This window comes from Miscanthus floridulus, chromosome 14 (assembly GCF_019320115.1).
Source record: "Miscanthus floridulus cultivar M001 chromosome 14, ASM1932011v1, whole genome shotgun sequence".
Lineage (NCBI taxonomy): Eukaryota > Viridiplantae > Streptophyta > Magnoliopsida > Poales > Poaceae > Miscanthus > Miscanthus floridulus.
Window position 1 is genome coordinate 82,418,563 of NC_089593.1, and position 13,980 is coordinate 82,432,542.

Below are 13,980 nucleotides of genomic sequence, written 5' to 3' on the forward strand. Positions count from 1 at the left end.
CTTTTGTTTGTAAGTGATTCTTACTTTTATTTAATAAACTCACTTCCATGCGTACGTGTATATAATTATCCTCACATGTAACTTATATTTATATACAGATTCCAGATGTCAGAGCTCCAAAGAATACAAGACACCAGTGTTGGCTTCATTGATCCTTATATCGTATTCAAAACCGATATTATTGTCAAGGACCACTGGGTATCTGAAGCACAGACGAATATCATGAAGTTCTTCGTGAAGCAGCACGACAAGACAACAATACTTTTCCCGTACAACTTTGAGTAAGTGTTAATAATAATGTAGTCTACACATTTTATGTAATATCAATACAACTTATATGCATGTACGTGTGTGTATAAACCAATGCAGGTTTCACTGGATACTCATTGTCATTGAGTTAAACTCAAGTCAGTTAGTAATCTTGGACTCATTGAGAAAAGAGCGAGCACAATACCAAGATATGATAGACATTATCCAGGGGTAATTTCGATCTCTCGCGCACAACTATTATTGAATAGACTTTGCCATAATTTATTAACGATCGTACATTATTGGTCGCACAGGGTTTGGAAAGAGTTTATTCGGCAACACCGCAAGGATTGCAAGGCACCACTTAATGTAGTTGAAATACCAGTAAGTAGTACTATATATACTTCCCCACGTGTTTAATTACTATATCGTACTTCAATTTACGTGTGAGATGATGAGAATAATCTTCTTCTCGTACAGTGGTGTTTGCGGCAGGAACCAGGTAATAACTTGTGTGGATACTACGTTTGTGAATTTATCACTGCATACATAAGAAGAACTCCTGAAGATGTCCTCAGAGTACGTATATATCAATTTTTTATTTATTTTTAAATGAATATATATATATATATGTATGTATTAATACTTTTCCTTTTATTTCAAATGCAAGACTGAATGGTTGAAACGAAGGGTCATGCAAAAAGACCATCTGAAAGCAGTTCAAGAGTCAATAGCAGGATATCTTCTAGAAAAAGTGCTAAATCCCAACTGGCGAGTTCTACTTTGATCTAAGGAACTAATGATGTAAATTAAATGTTTATTGATATCGTTATTTTCGAGAACAAGATTATGAAAGTGTTGTATATATACATATATATCTATAATATATATAGTTTCATACTTTATTCGAATATAATAATGCTCGAGATGAGAATTAGATGTAATTATATGCGTGCGTGTATTTATATTAGCAGCGTAGAATACGTACATAAAAACATATTATATATTAAACAAATATGTGTAACTGAACTGAAAACAAATTAAACAAAAAAAAAGAAAAAGAAAAGGAACCTTTAGTCCCAGTTGGGGTTACCAACCGGAAGTAAAGGGTGAACCTTTAGTCCCGGTTAGGGTTACCAACCGGGACTAAAGGGTGCGCCAGGTTTGCTCGGCTGGAGGGCCTTTAGTCCGGTTGGTAACATCAACCGGGACTAAAGGTCCCTCTTTAGTCCCGGCTCGATGACCCGGGACTGAAGGTTCCACCTTTAGTCCCGGGATCGTTGTCCCGGCGCGGTAATCGGGACTAAAGGCCGTTACCGCCCGGGACAACAAGTCCATTCTGTAGTAGTGATTGGAGAGCTTCGTGTCACGCACGTTCCCAGTGCGCGGCAACTCGCTGATGTGTTCACCAAAGGGTTGCCTTCGGCGCTGTTCTTCGATTTCAGAGACAGCCTCTCCATCACCGCGGACGACGTCGAGACTGTGTGTGTGGGGTGGGGGGGGGGTTCAGCGGAACCAACTCCACAACGGCTAGAGCGACCGGGTCCTTTGGATCTTCAACAACCAGCGCGCCTCACGCGTACTCGCCGCATCCACGCACGCACTCGCCGCGCCCGCGGCTCGCTCACCGCGCACACGCATGCCCAGTCTCCACGGCGCCCGCGATCCCGCCAGGCGCGCTCGCCCGCTCTTGCGTGTCCAGGCTTGGCCAAAGGCCACCATTGTAACCTATATATGTACATAGCATATGATCAATACAAGTGTCAAGTTGATCAATCTTATTCTACAGTTTGTTTGTTCAAATCCATTTGCTTGCATTGCATGATTGCATCCATGCAAACCCTCTATGAAATAAGGGCCATTACTTGTTTCATTGCCGACAGACTTTGCTCCAGACGTACAGCTTAGTGTACAGTGTACCACTTTGATTTGACTCCAAACCTGTCAAATTATTAAGCTTTCCTCATCGTCACCATTAATGAATGTTTTTTCTTTAAATTCGTACACACAACTTGTCTATTTTTATGAGTAAATGCTACAATAGATATTTTCCTGGTAGCAGGTAAATTATGCGTGTTCTTGACAAGTCAATCAAGTATAGCACCGCAACATATGCGCAGATCGTATGATTGATTGATCCGCAGGAGCACAAAAGGGACTTGCCTGGTTTAGATTGAGGTTATGAATCAGTATTTGACACTGTAGCACTTTCGTTTGTATTTGACAATTATTGTCCAATCATGGCCTAACTAGGCTCAAAAGATTCGTCTCGTAATTTACAATCAAACTGTGTAATTAGTTATTTTTTATCTATATTTAATACTCAATGCACATGTCCAAAGATTTGATGTGATGGAGAGAGAGTGAAAAAACTTCTAAACAAGGCCTTGGGAAATCCAAGTACCAGAGTGTAATTAAGTTTGTGATAATCACAATAAACACGCCACGGTTGACCAGTCGTGTGGCAGCCTCCGTGAATGCGACACAACCAAAACTTGTACGGGGCTCACGCACGACCCCTACTACACCTGGGGCGCGATTGGTCCGCTTCAGGCTCAGCCTTGCTTGCATCCATCGGCCAGTCTCGTCGGCACCAGGCTCAACGCATGCGAGTCTGCATTTGGTTGCTTGCTTCACTGCAGCCAAATCCATGAGGGAAGTTGTTTGGTTCTCGCTCGTCCCGCATCGATCGCTACTCTCTACATCTGTGCCACACTGCCACACATGCGCGCTCTCTGCACCGCGCCGTCTAGGCTGGAAAGAAATGAAATATATTTTCATTTCTCCACGGACAGGCTCAGCGTGGGTTGCTGCATGCCGTCAGCCAAGCTCTGATGCCTGTCCAGGCATCCAAACGCAATGGACACAAGTCGATCGGATGCCAGTTCTGGCTAGAACCGTTGTACCAATCACGCCCAACATACCGCACCATGCTGCCAACAAAAGCCGATCCAAACGTGTGTGGCCCTATGTCCAGTTATGGAGCTTGCATATTTAGGTTTGAGTTAATAGATATGATTACATGTGTTGTTGGATCTAATCTGATCCCACATGCATGTTCCTGCTCAAAAGTCCTCCATCAAATTCTTTCCATATCCTAGACATCTCTTGCCATATCAGAGTCTGACTGACCTCTTAATAGAACGACTACCACTACTAGAAAATGAAATATCCAAGCGGTTAATAATGTCCTTGAGGGGCGAAATTAAACCATCAAGGAATATTATTGGATATTTATACGTGTTGTATTCACATTGGTCATATAATTTGTAACTCAAGCTGTTCTCCACACACACACACACACACACACACACACACACACACACACACACACACACACACACACACACATATATATATATATATATATATATATATATATATATATATATATATATATATATATATATATATATATATATATATAAAAGGTCACCTGACCCAAGGGGTACGAGGTGTTCTCTTGCTTCATTGTCTCTGCTTATTTTACCTACATCACGAGTCTGGATTTCTCAATGCCCTCCCTTGTCCGCTGCCGTAGGGCGCCGCCCACGAAGCTATTGTCCACCAGGCCGCTGCCCCATTTTTTGTATGCCACCCACCAAGGGTGCCACCCTCACCCCCTGCGTGTTGCATGACCCTCCATCACATCGCCCTGCCGTGTGCCTTCCCCCACTCGATGATCCCCCATCGTATGTCCAACCCATTCTCTCCGATCTAATCTACTACGACGCAATGTTGGGCACCAACTTTCTAACCTCCGACATTACCACCTTCTCCACCTCCTGTGCTAATGGCAATGGCACCAATGGCGTTCCCCCAGTCCCCACAAACGTTAGCCCCCCTGCTTATCTCAACACGTACGTTTCCGTCATCGTAAGACCCATGTGCCCATCACCCTAGATCTCTAGCACCCCAAATACTCTTAGTGCGCACAGTTCTGCTCATTGTGCACCAAGTTTGGGATGCTTCCATCACATCAACAACACCGCCCAACCCAACCTGGCCTCAGGCTGACGCCTCTGTGTGCAGTTGGATCTATGGGAGCATCGCTGACGACGTCCTCAACCTTGCCTTGGAGCCCGAATAGATGGTGTGTGCCCTCGGGATCGCCGTCGATGGCCTTCTCTAGGGCAACAATGAGTTGCATGCCATCTTCCTGCACCATGACTTCCACTCGATGCTCCAGGGGACCTCACCGTCACCGACTATTGTAAGCACATGAAGATCCTTGCCGACTCTCTGCCACACTGTCTCCGAAGCCTCAATCGGTGCACCACCTCCTATGCAGGATCAAACCCCGGTTTTCGACAACCACGGATGCCCTGTTCGGAGTTGTAGTTCTGCCCTCCATTGCCATGGCTTGGAACACACTCATCCTGAAGGAACTACAGCTCACCAACAACTCGAATGTCTCTTCCTAGTCTACCCTTGTCGGAACACACCACCCGATAAAAAATTAATAAATATTGATGTTTTCATAAATTTAATAAATTTTTTTGACTTATCTAAAATCTATAATTATATTTTTTGTGAAAGGAGGGAGTACACGCCAGTTGCCGCCTGGCCGCTGCAGGCTGCACCACCACGTCCATCGCCACCACGTTTGTGCATCGGCGACAAAACTAGGTCTACGAACATCAAAGGAAAATATTAGCGCCCGGACGTCCGGATATAAACAATTGATCCGGACGCTTCCGCTCTACCCGTCCCATCCGGCGCTCCTTCCCTTTCGGATCTAGAGGTTTTTGCTCTACCCATCGCATCCCAACGCTCATCTCCTTCAAGCCCTCTCCTTTCTCCTATGATGCAATAGTAAACCACGAAAATGGTGGTTATGCTTTCTATAGCGCTTGCAGACACCACACCTTGCCGTACGTGAAGGAGAAAGACGGAAAGAGAGACAAATGGATCAGATGTTAATCATTGCTTGCAACATTCAAGAACAAAGGTTTGCAACATACTAAAACCTCATGTAACATCCGAAAACATGTTGCAACATCTTAAATTGATTGTTGCAACATTCTAAAAACATGTTGCAACATCTCAAATCGACAGTTGCAACATCAAAAAAATATGTTGCAACATCTTAAATTGACTATTGCAACATCCATAAAAACATGTTGCAACATCTCAAATCGACTGTTGCAACGTATCAAATTGACTGTTGCAACACCACAAAATCGAATTTTATGCTGAGTGCCATAAAAAACATGTAACATCCAAGATTGACTGTTGCAGCATATCACATACTACAACGTAACCCATCGTCGAGTGTAGATCTGATTGCACTTGACTGTGAAGGAGCCCGACCACCATGGAGGAGCTTGTCGCCAGCGAGGTCACACGTACCTCCAGCGTGTAGTTTGTCATCGAGAGACACTTGACTATGGAGGATTTTATAGCTGAGAAACACCTCACCATAGAGGTGTCCACTTAGATCCACTTTGCCGCCATGGAGGCAAGGTAGGATGGCGAGCGGGTGCAGTTAGCGGCAAGAGAGAATCACTACTACAGAAATGAGATCTAGTCCCGGTTGGGAACTAGTTCTACTCCCGGTTTCCCAACCGGGACTAGCAATCCGGGGCTAAAGGTATTGTTCTTTAGTCCCGGTTTGCCACAACTGGGACTAAAGATCCTCCCAGCTTTAAAAAAAAAATGCCTCCCACCGCCGCGCCCTGTGAGATTCGAACCCAAGACCTCATGCACTGCCTCGCGCGTAGCTTACCACCCCACATACACAACACATCTAACAATGGATGGGATGCTTTCCTTTTGAACTAACCCATCCGGGGACCTTTAGTCCGGGTTGGTATTACCAACCAGAACTAAAGGATCTACCTTTAGTCTGGGTTGGCGTTACCAACCGGGACTAAAGGTTGGAGGACTTTTAGTCCCGGTTTAGCTGTTAGGCAGGGACCTTTAGTCTCGGTTGGAGACACCAACCGAGACTAAAGGCCTTCTAGTCCCGGGGGCAAAAAAATGCCGAGGCTAATGCCAAATTGGGACATCGTTCTAAAGTCTGTTCTCTAGTAGTGAATAAGAACGGGCGCGTGCGGGGTGGGGCCGTGAGGGAGGAAAGTAGGGAGTAAAGCGGTCAGCCGCATCAGGGCGATGAGCAGCCGCGTTATCATCAGGGAGACGAGAAACCACGTGAGGAAGACGAGCAGCGGCGCGAGAGAGAAAGACGAAGACTGTTGAACCGTTAGCACGGTGTATAGATCCGGTACAGTTAAAAAAGCGTCACATACGAAGAGGAAACAGACCGGTGCATTTCCGGATATTAAACACGACCAGTACGTTGTGTCGTCTTGTCGATCACTCGGTCGTTGCCAACACACTGGGCCGTCCTCGAGACGCGCTGCAGCTTGAGCCAGCAACCATGGCGTACCGGCCAGACTCCGAGGCGCCGCTGCTCGCAAAGGCGGACCACTCTGCCCCGTCCATGCCGGCGGCGGTGAAGTGGAACAAGTACCCGTTCTTCTGCGCCGTGCTCGCCTCCATGACCTCCGTCCTCACAGGCTACAGTACCTACCCTCGCTCACTCCATTAGCATCTCTGCTGCATACACATATGCATGTAGTACGTGTGTACGTATGCTGAATTCCTCACCCACGCCACCATGTCTGTGATCGGCGGCAGACGTGGCGGTGATGAGCGGCGCGCAGATCTTCATGGCGGAGGACATCGGGGTGACCGACACGCAGATCGAGGTGCTCGCGGGGGTCATCAACATCTACTCGCTCATCGGCGCGCTGCTGGCGGGGTGGACCTCTGACCGGTACGGCCGGCGCCTCACCATCGTGCTCACCAATGTGTTCTTCCTCGTCGGCGCGCTCACCATGACGCTTGCCGGAGGGTTCGCCGCGCTCATGGTTGGCCGGTTCGTCGCCGGCATCGGTGTCGGGTACGCCTTCGTCATCGGCCCCGTCTACGCCGCCGAGATCGCGCCCGCATCATCCCGCGGTCTCCTCACCTGTCTCCCCGAGGTATTAACTGAACCCGATTATTCACACAAATTGAGTATTGAGCTAATGAATTCATTTGAGTTTTTTGTGCTTTATATGTTGCTTTCTTTCTTGTTGACCTTTCAAAAGATTTTTTGTGCTTCGGGGGCGATGCTGAGCTACGTGTCAAACCTTGTCTTCTCGGGCCTGCCAGTGCACCTGTCATGGCGGGTGATGTTCGGGGCGGGGGTGGTGCCCACGGTGTTCCTGGCAGCCGGTGTGCTCACCATGCCGGAGTCACCGCGGTGGCTAGCCATGAAGGGCCGGGTCGCCGAGGCGAAGGCTGTGCTCCACAAGACGTCGGACACGGCGGACGAGGCCGACCAGCGGCTGCTCGAGATCGAGGAAGTGGTCTCCAGCGGCAACAGAGGAAGCGTCGACGGCGGCGGCGGCAGCAGCGCCAGCGCGTGGAGGGAAGTGGCGACGAAGCCCGGCGTCCGCCGCGTGCTGGCCATGGTGCTGACGCTGCAGTTCTTCCAGCAGGCGTCGGGCATCGACATGATGGTCCTGTACGGCCCGCGGATCCTCGCCACGGCCGGCGTCACGTCGAGCACCCTGATCCTGAGCCTCAACATCCTCTTCGGCGTCGCCAAGGCGGCGCCCGTTCTCATCACCATGGTGCTAGCCGACCGCGTCGGCCGCCGCCCGCTCCTCCTCTTTAGCACGGGCGGCATGACGGCGTCGCTGCTGCTCCTGGGCGCCCTGTTCGCCGTGGGCACCAAGGACGACGCCGCTGTCGCCGCGGTGAGCGTGGCGGCCGCGGTGGCATACGTGGTGGCCTTTGCCCTCGGGTTCGGGCCCCTGGCGTGGGTGTACAGCTCAGAGATCCTGCCCCTCAGGCTGCGAGGGCAGGGCGCCGGGCTCGGCACCGCCATGAACCGGATCATGTGCGGCGTGGTCATCATGACCTTCATCTCGCTCTATCAGGCCATCACCATGGCGGGCGTCTTCTTCCTCTACGCCGCCATCGCCACCGCCGCGTTTGTCTTTGTCTACCTGTGCCTGCCGGAGACGAGGGGCCGCAGCCTCGAGTACATGGAGGAGCTCTTCCACACCAAGTGATTATTGTGGTGTGATCCAACCGCCAATTCAATTTAATTCAATATCATTGGAACCGCCACGGTTGGAACTCGTATTAAATTTGTATTATTGAGTACCAAAATCACCTCTTGAAGTAGAAGTGAATTCTCCTTTTCTTTAAGGCTTACTTTGGCAGCACGGGTGAATTAACCCCAGGAAAAGAGCCACGCCTGTTGATTTTTCCAGACATTTGATTCCCGCCACAATCCCTGGGGAGATGTCCATGCGGGGGGAGTTTTCCGTGAGACTGTTTGGCATCCCATTGTGAGGACTGAGGACTCACGAGAGCAAGAGTTCAGCTGATGCTGATTGGTTTCTTTGGTGCTGCTTGTCACCATTGAAGAATTGAAAACAATATCTCAAAAAATCATAAAAAATCAAGAAAAACAGAAAAAGTTAAATAATATAAGAAATTCACCACAGATCAAGGTTAGAACCACAGAATCATGAAAATCTCCAGAATAAGTCTCTATACAAATACATATATATTTCAAATCTGAAATCATGTCTAACTGTCATCTGAAATCTAGTGAAAGCCAAGTTGAATAAGTCTCTATACAAATACATAAATATTTCAAATCTGACATCATGTCTAACTATCATCTAAAATCTAGTGAAAGCCAAGTCACTGCTCTGCTCTACTGCAGGCACTGAACCTCGGTACGTCTTAGAAAATTGAAAACAATGTCTTAGAAAATTAAGAAACAACAGAATTTTTCATCACCAAATCATAGATCATCTCCATCCAGATATCCAAGACATATATGAAAAAAAATTATGGTTCAACTCCTTTCATAAGTAGTGTTCGAGAGAAAAAAAGAACTCATTTGCATAAGCTTCTCACATAGGCACTGCAGCTAGTAAAAACATTTTTCTTCTCAAATCATGCATTTGCTTCCACACCAAAAACCTTGCAGGTAAACAAAGAAAAACATTAGTAGCTTAGAGACATACCTAATATAAACTAATCTAGTGCTGCTAGAATACATCAACTTCAATCAAGGGTAAACATGTGGCATGCCATAGCAAATATTGTCATTACTACGCACAATAGTATTCATAGGTAAAATAGCTTGCAGCTAAAAGACTAATTCATAGGTAAGGGCTCACAGTACTAAAGTATCCACCTATCTACGTCATCACAGTACTAGAGTATCCACCTTTCGTCTTCGTCTCTTCCAGTTTACTAGGCGTCTTCTTCAATGGGAGAATGTTTTGGGGAAGAGATATACAGCAAACATGCTAAAATAATGGCGTGCCAGGTGCCAGCCATGCATGAATGGTTCTGCTAGCCTAAAATAAAGATCAGACAAACTGTGCACATGTTATGACCGCCATCCCCTACCGCCGTCGTAGCCCAGCTAAGGGCTAGGAGGGAAGCCGGCCATCAAAGGGTTATGGCCCATATAATTGTCGCAATTATAGTGTTGCTAGAGGGTTATTTTATAATTATCGCTATTAGAGAGACCTATAAATATTTGTAAGACTCTATTTGGGAGATTAAGCAGAAACATACTATTGTTTCCGGCTTCCTCAGGGAGCCGGGAGAAACCCTAGCCGCCTCCTCTTTCTCTCTCTCGGCAGTTGCAGCCACGGCGCCCTCGCGCCGTCCTCGCCCACGTCCAGCCATCTCGCATCCGTACAACTTGCGTAGCCGCTCCGGTAGGGATCCTAGCCCTATCAACCTGGTATCAGCATTGCCTGGTTCGATGACGACTGCTCCTCCGAGTTCCTCCATCCCGGTGACCACTTCGCCGCCGACCGCTGCGTCGTCGGAGTTGTCGGAGGCGTCCCCCGCCTCTGCCCAGCCCCTGACGTTGGAGTCGCTGGGGGCCAAGGTTGATCTGATCGCCAACGCGGTGGTCTCCATGCAGACGGCGTGGGCCGGCCTGCTCCAGGCGCCTCCACCGCCGCCGTTTCCCGCACCACCACTGCCTCAGCCACCGGTGCCCATGGCACCGATCCCGACTGCGCCAGCGACTTCCTACCCCTACGGCATGCCGTCGACGGGGGCCGGAGTTCCGCTCCATCTGTTGCAATGGCCGGCCTCGCCGTCACCGCTGCCTGATTGGCTGCAGCCACCCGTGACGGCGTCTGCTCCGCTCTACTCGATGGCCACGTCGACAACCCCATCAACCTCCACGACGATCGCGACAACAGCGGTTCCCACCCTGCCTTCTGCCGGCGGTCCTCTCTCTAGGGGGGTGGACAGCTCGCTGTTCTTCGGGGCGCCCTCTTCCTCGGGCGGCCAGCAGCAGAGGGGTTTTGACCCGGGCCTTGGTGCTGCCCTCGCGAGCGCTCAGGCGGGGTCCAAATTCTACAAATTGGAGTTTCCTACGTACGACGGCTCGGCAGACCCCCTGAATTGGATGAACCAGTGCGAGCAGTTCTTCCGCGGTCAGCAGACGCTCGCATCCGCGCGCACATGGCTCGCGTCCTACCATCTTCGAGGTGCTGCCCAGACATGGTACTACGCCCTGGAGCAGGACGAGGGCATGCCCCCTTGGGAGCGTTTCCGCGAGTTATGTTCGCTCCGCTTCAGGCCTCCTGTTCTGGGCACACGGTTGGCGGAGCTTGCCCGCCTTCCTTTTGGTTCTTCCGTGCAGGATTACTCGGAGCGCTACAATGCCATCCTGTGCCACGCACGCAACCTCTCCGCTCGCCAAAAGGCGGAGTTGTATGTTGGCGGGCTGCCGGACCAGCTCCGCAAGCAGGTTCAGCTCCGCGCACCGCCCGACCTCCAAACCGCCATGTACTTGGCACGGGCGTTCGAGGATTGCGTATCTCCACCTGCCCCGCAGCCTCAGGGCGCCCGGCCGCCCCTACTATAGAATGGACCTGTTGTCCCGGGCGGTAACAGCCTTTAGTCCCAGTTACCGCGCCGGGACAACGATCCCGGGACTAAAGGTGGAACCTTCAGTCCCGGGTCATCGAGCCGGGATTAAAGAGGGACCTTTAGTCCCGGTTGGTAACACCAACCGGGACTAAAGGCCCTCCAGCCGAGCGAACCTGGCGCACCCTTTAGTCCCGGTTGGGGTTACCAACCGGGACTAATGGTTCACCCTTTAGTCCCGGTTGGTAACCCCAACCGGGACTAAAGGTTCCTTTTCTTTTTCTTTTTTTTTGTTTAATTTGTTTTCAGTTCAGTTACACGTATTTGTTTAATATATAATATGTTTTTATGTACGTATTCTACGTTGCTAATATAAATACACGCATGCATATAATTACATCTAATTCTCATCTTGAGCATTATTATATTCGAATAAAGTATGAAACTATATATATTATAGATATATATATATATATATATATGTATATATACAACACTTTCATAATCTTGTTCTCGAAAATAACGATATCAATAAACATTTAATTTACATCATTTATTCCTTAAGATCAAAGTAGAACTCGCCGTTGGGATTTAGCACTTTTTCTAGAAGATATCCTGCTATTGACTCTTGAACTGCTTTCCGATGGTCTTTTTGCATGACCCTTCGTTTCAACCATTCAGTCTTGCATTTGAAATAAAAGGAAAAGTATTAATACACATATATGTATATATATTCATTTAAAAATAAATAAAAATTGATATATACGTACTCTGAGGACATCTTCAGGAGTTCTTCTTATGTGCGCAGTGATAAATTCACAAACGTAGTATCCACACAAGTTATTACCTGGTTCCTGCCGCAAACACCACTGTACGAGAAGAAGATTATTCTCATCATCTCACACGTAAATTGAAGTACGATATAGTAATTAAACACGTGGGGAAGTGTATATAGTACAACTTACTGGTATTTCAACTACATTAAGTGGTGCCTTGCAATCCTTGCGATGTTGCCGAATAAACTCTTTCCAAACCCTGTGCGACCAATAATGTACGATCGTTAATAAATTATGGCAAAGTCTATTCAATAATAGTTGTACGCGAGAGATCGAAATTACCCCTGGATAATGTCTATCATATCTTGGTATAGTGCCCGTTCTTTTCTCAACGAGTCAAAGATTAGTAACCGACTTGAGTTTAACTCAATGACAATGAGTATCCAGTGAAAACTGCATTGGTTTATACACACACGTACATGCATATAAGTTGTATTGATATTACATAAAATGTGTAGACTACATTATTATTAACACTTACTCAAAGTTGTACGGGAAAAGTATAGTTGTCTTGTCGTGCTGCTTCACGAAGAACTTCATGATATTCGTCTGTGCTTCAGATACCCAGTGGTCCTTGACAATAATATCGGTTTTGAATACGATATAAGGATCAATGAAGCCAACACTGGTGTCTTGTATTCTTTGGAGCTCTGACATCTGGAATCTATATATAAATATAAGTTACATGTGAGGATAATTATATACACGTACGCATGGAAGTGAGTTTATTAAATAAAAATAAGAATCACTTACAAACAAAAGGAGCTCATGATTGATTTGTCCAGAGCGTCCAAGTGGAATAGTTGATGCAATTCTTCGAAACTAATATGTAAGATGTCATCGCCACGGAAGTAATGATGGTCTCTAAATCTGACAAAGATCCACTGCTCACCCCTGCCACACGCCTGCATGTACCACTTGTTGAGCAAGTACATTTGCGTACCCAATTCATTCAGAGCCGCAGGGTTGTATAGACTTTTGCCATATTTATAAGTCTTCCAGGTATCAACTTCCAGGTTCTGGATTGGAGCTTTGCCCGTCAATTGATCCAAGGTTAAACCAGTATCTTTAAAAAAGCATTAAGGGCTTGAACCGACACTTCTCCAGAGTTGTCTGGTCGATAGACTTCTATGTTGGAACCATATTCATTAGCAACAACAAGATTTTGCATTGGTTGCTTCTGTTGTCCGAGCTGTGGGACATCCTTCCCTGATGCTCTTTTCCTTTTCTTATCTGCATCATGTGACTTCACGAGGGAGCGGTCATAGTCTGATAGTGGCGAAGGCTTACGAAGTTCAATCATCTTTTTCTTGTGAGCATCGACCTTCTGCCTCAGCACATCTCGTGGTATGTAAAAGTACGGCTTCTCCTTAAGCTTTGCTTGACTCTTGTTTTTTATATCTATAAAAAAATCTTTTACTTTTTTGTCTTCTTCAGCTGCTATTTGCTCATCAGTCTTTTCAGGAAGTATTTCTTGAGAAATAACTCTTTTTCTTGGGGTCTTCTTTGCCGCCGGGACCTTAGACGTCTTTGTAGTGCGTCGCTGTGGAGGGGGTGGGGGCGGTGTTGGAGATCGGCGTGGAGGCGATGAGGCCAGTGTTGGTGGAGACCGGCGTGGAGACGTTGGAGATCGTTGTGGAGGCGGTGGGGCCGGTGTAGGAGTTGGAGATCGTTGTGGAGGCGATGGGGCCGGTGTAGGAGTTGGAGATCGTTGTGGAGGCGATGGGGCCGGTGTAGGAGTTGGCGATCGCCGTGGGGATAAAGTCGTCTCGCCCCCCGCGACGCTGTGATGAGATGGGGAATGAATGATTAGGCTAGGCTGGGGAGAGACCCTGCTATAAAAACAATTTGTGTGTCAATTATTTTTGAAGCCAATAGAAAATTAATGGAAAATAATATTTCATTCACTTTCATTCGTACCTAGGGTGAGGTAGGGGAAGCGGTGGCGCCCTAGGAATGATGATGAAGCGTTTGC

The 13,980-nt window shown here is 47.7% G+C and overlaps 1 protein-coding gene across 1 annotated transcript; it reads left to right on the forward strand.

Moving 5' to 3' along the window:
- Positions 1-6,503: 6,503 nt before the first annotated feature.
- LOC136505468 (polyol transporter 5-like) lies at positions 6,504-8,484 on the forward strand. Its single transcript, XM_066500627.1, has 3 exons — positions 6,504-6,776; positions 6,892-7,238; positions 7,347-8,484. Exons 1-3 carry the CDS (start codon positions 6,632-6,634, stop codon positions 8,316-8,318), a joined length of 1,464 nt encoding a protein of 487 aa, XP_066356724.1. The 5' UTR covers positions 6,504-6,631; the 3' UTR covers positions 8,319-8,484.
- Positions 8,485-13,980: the final 5,496 nt, after the last annotated feature.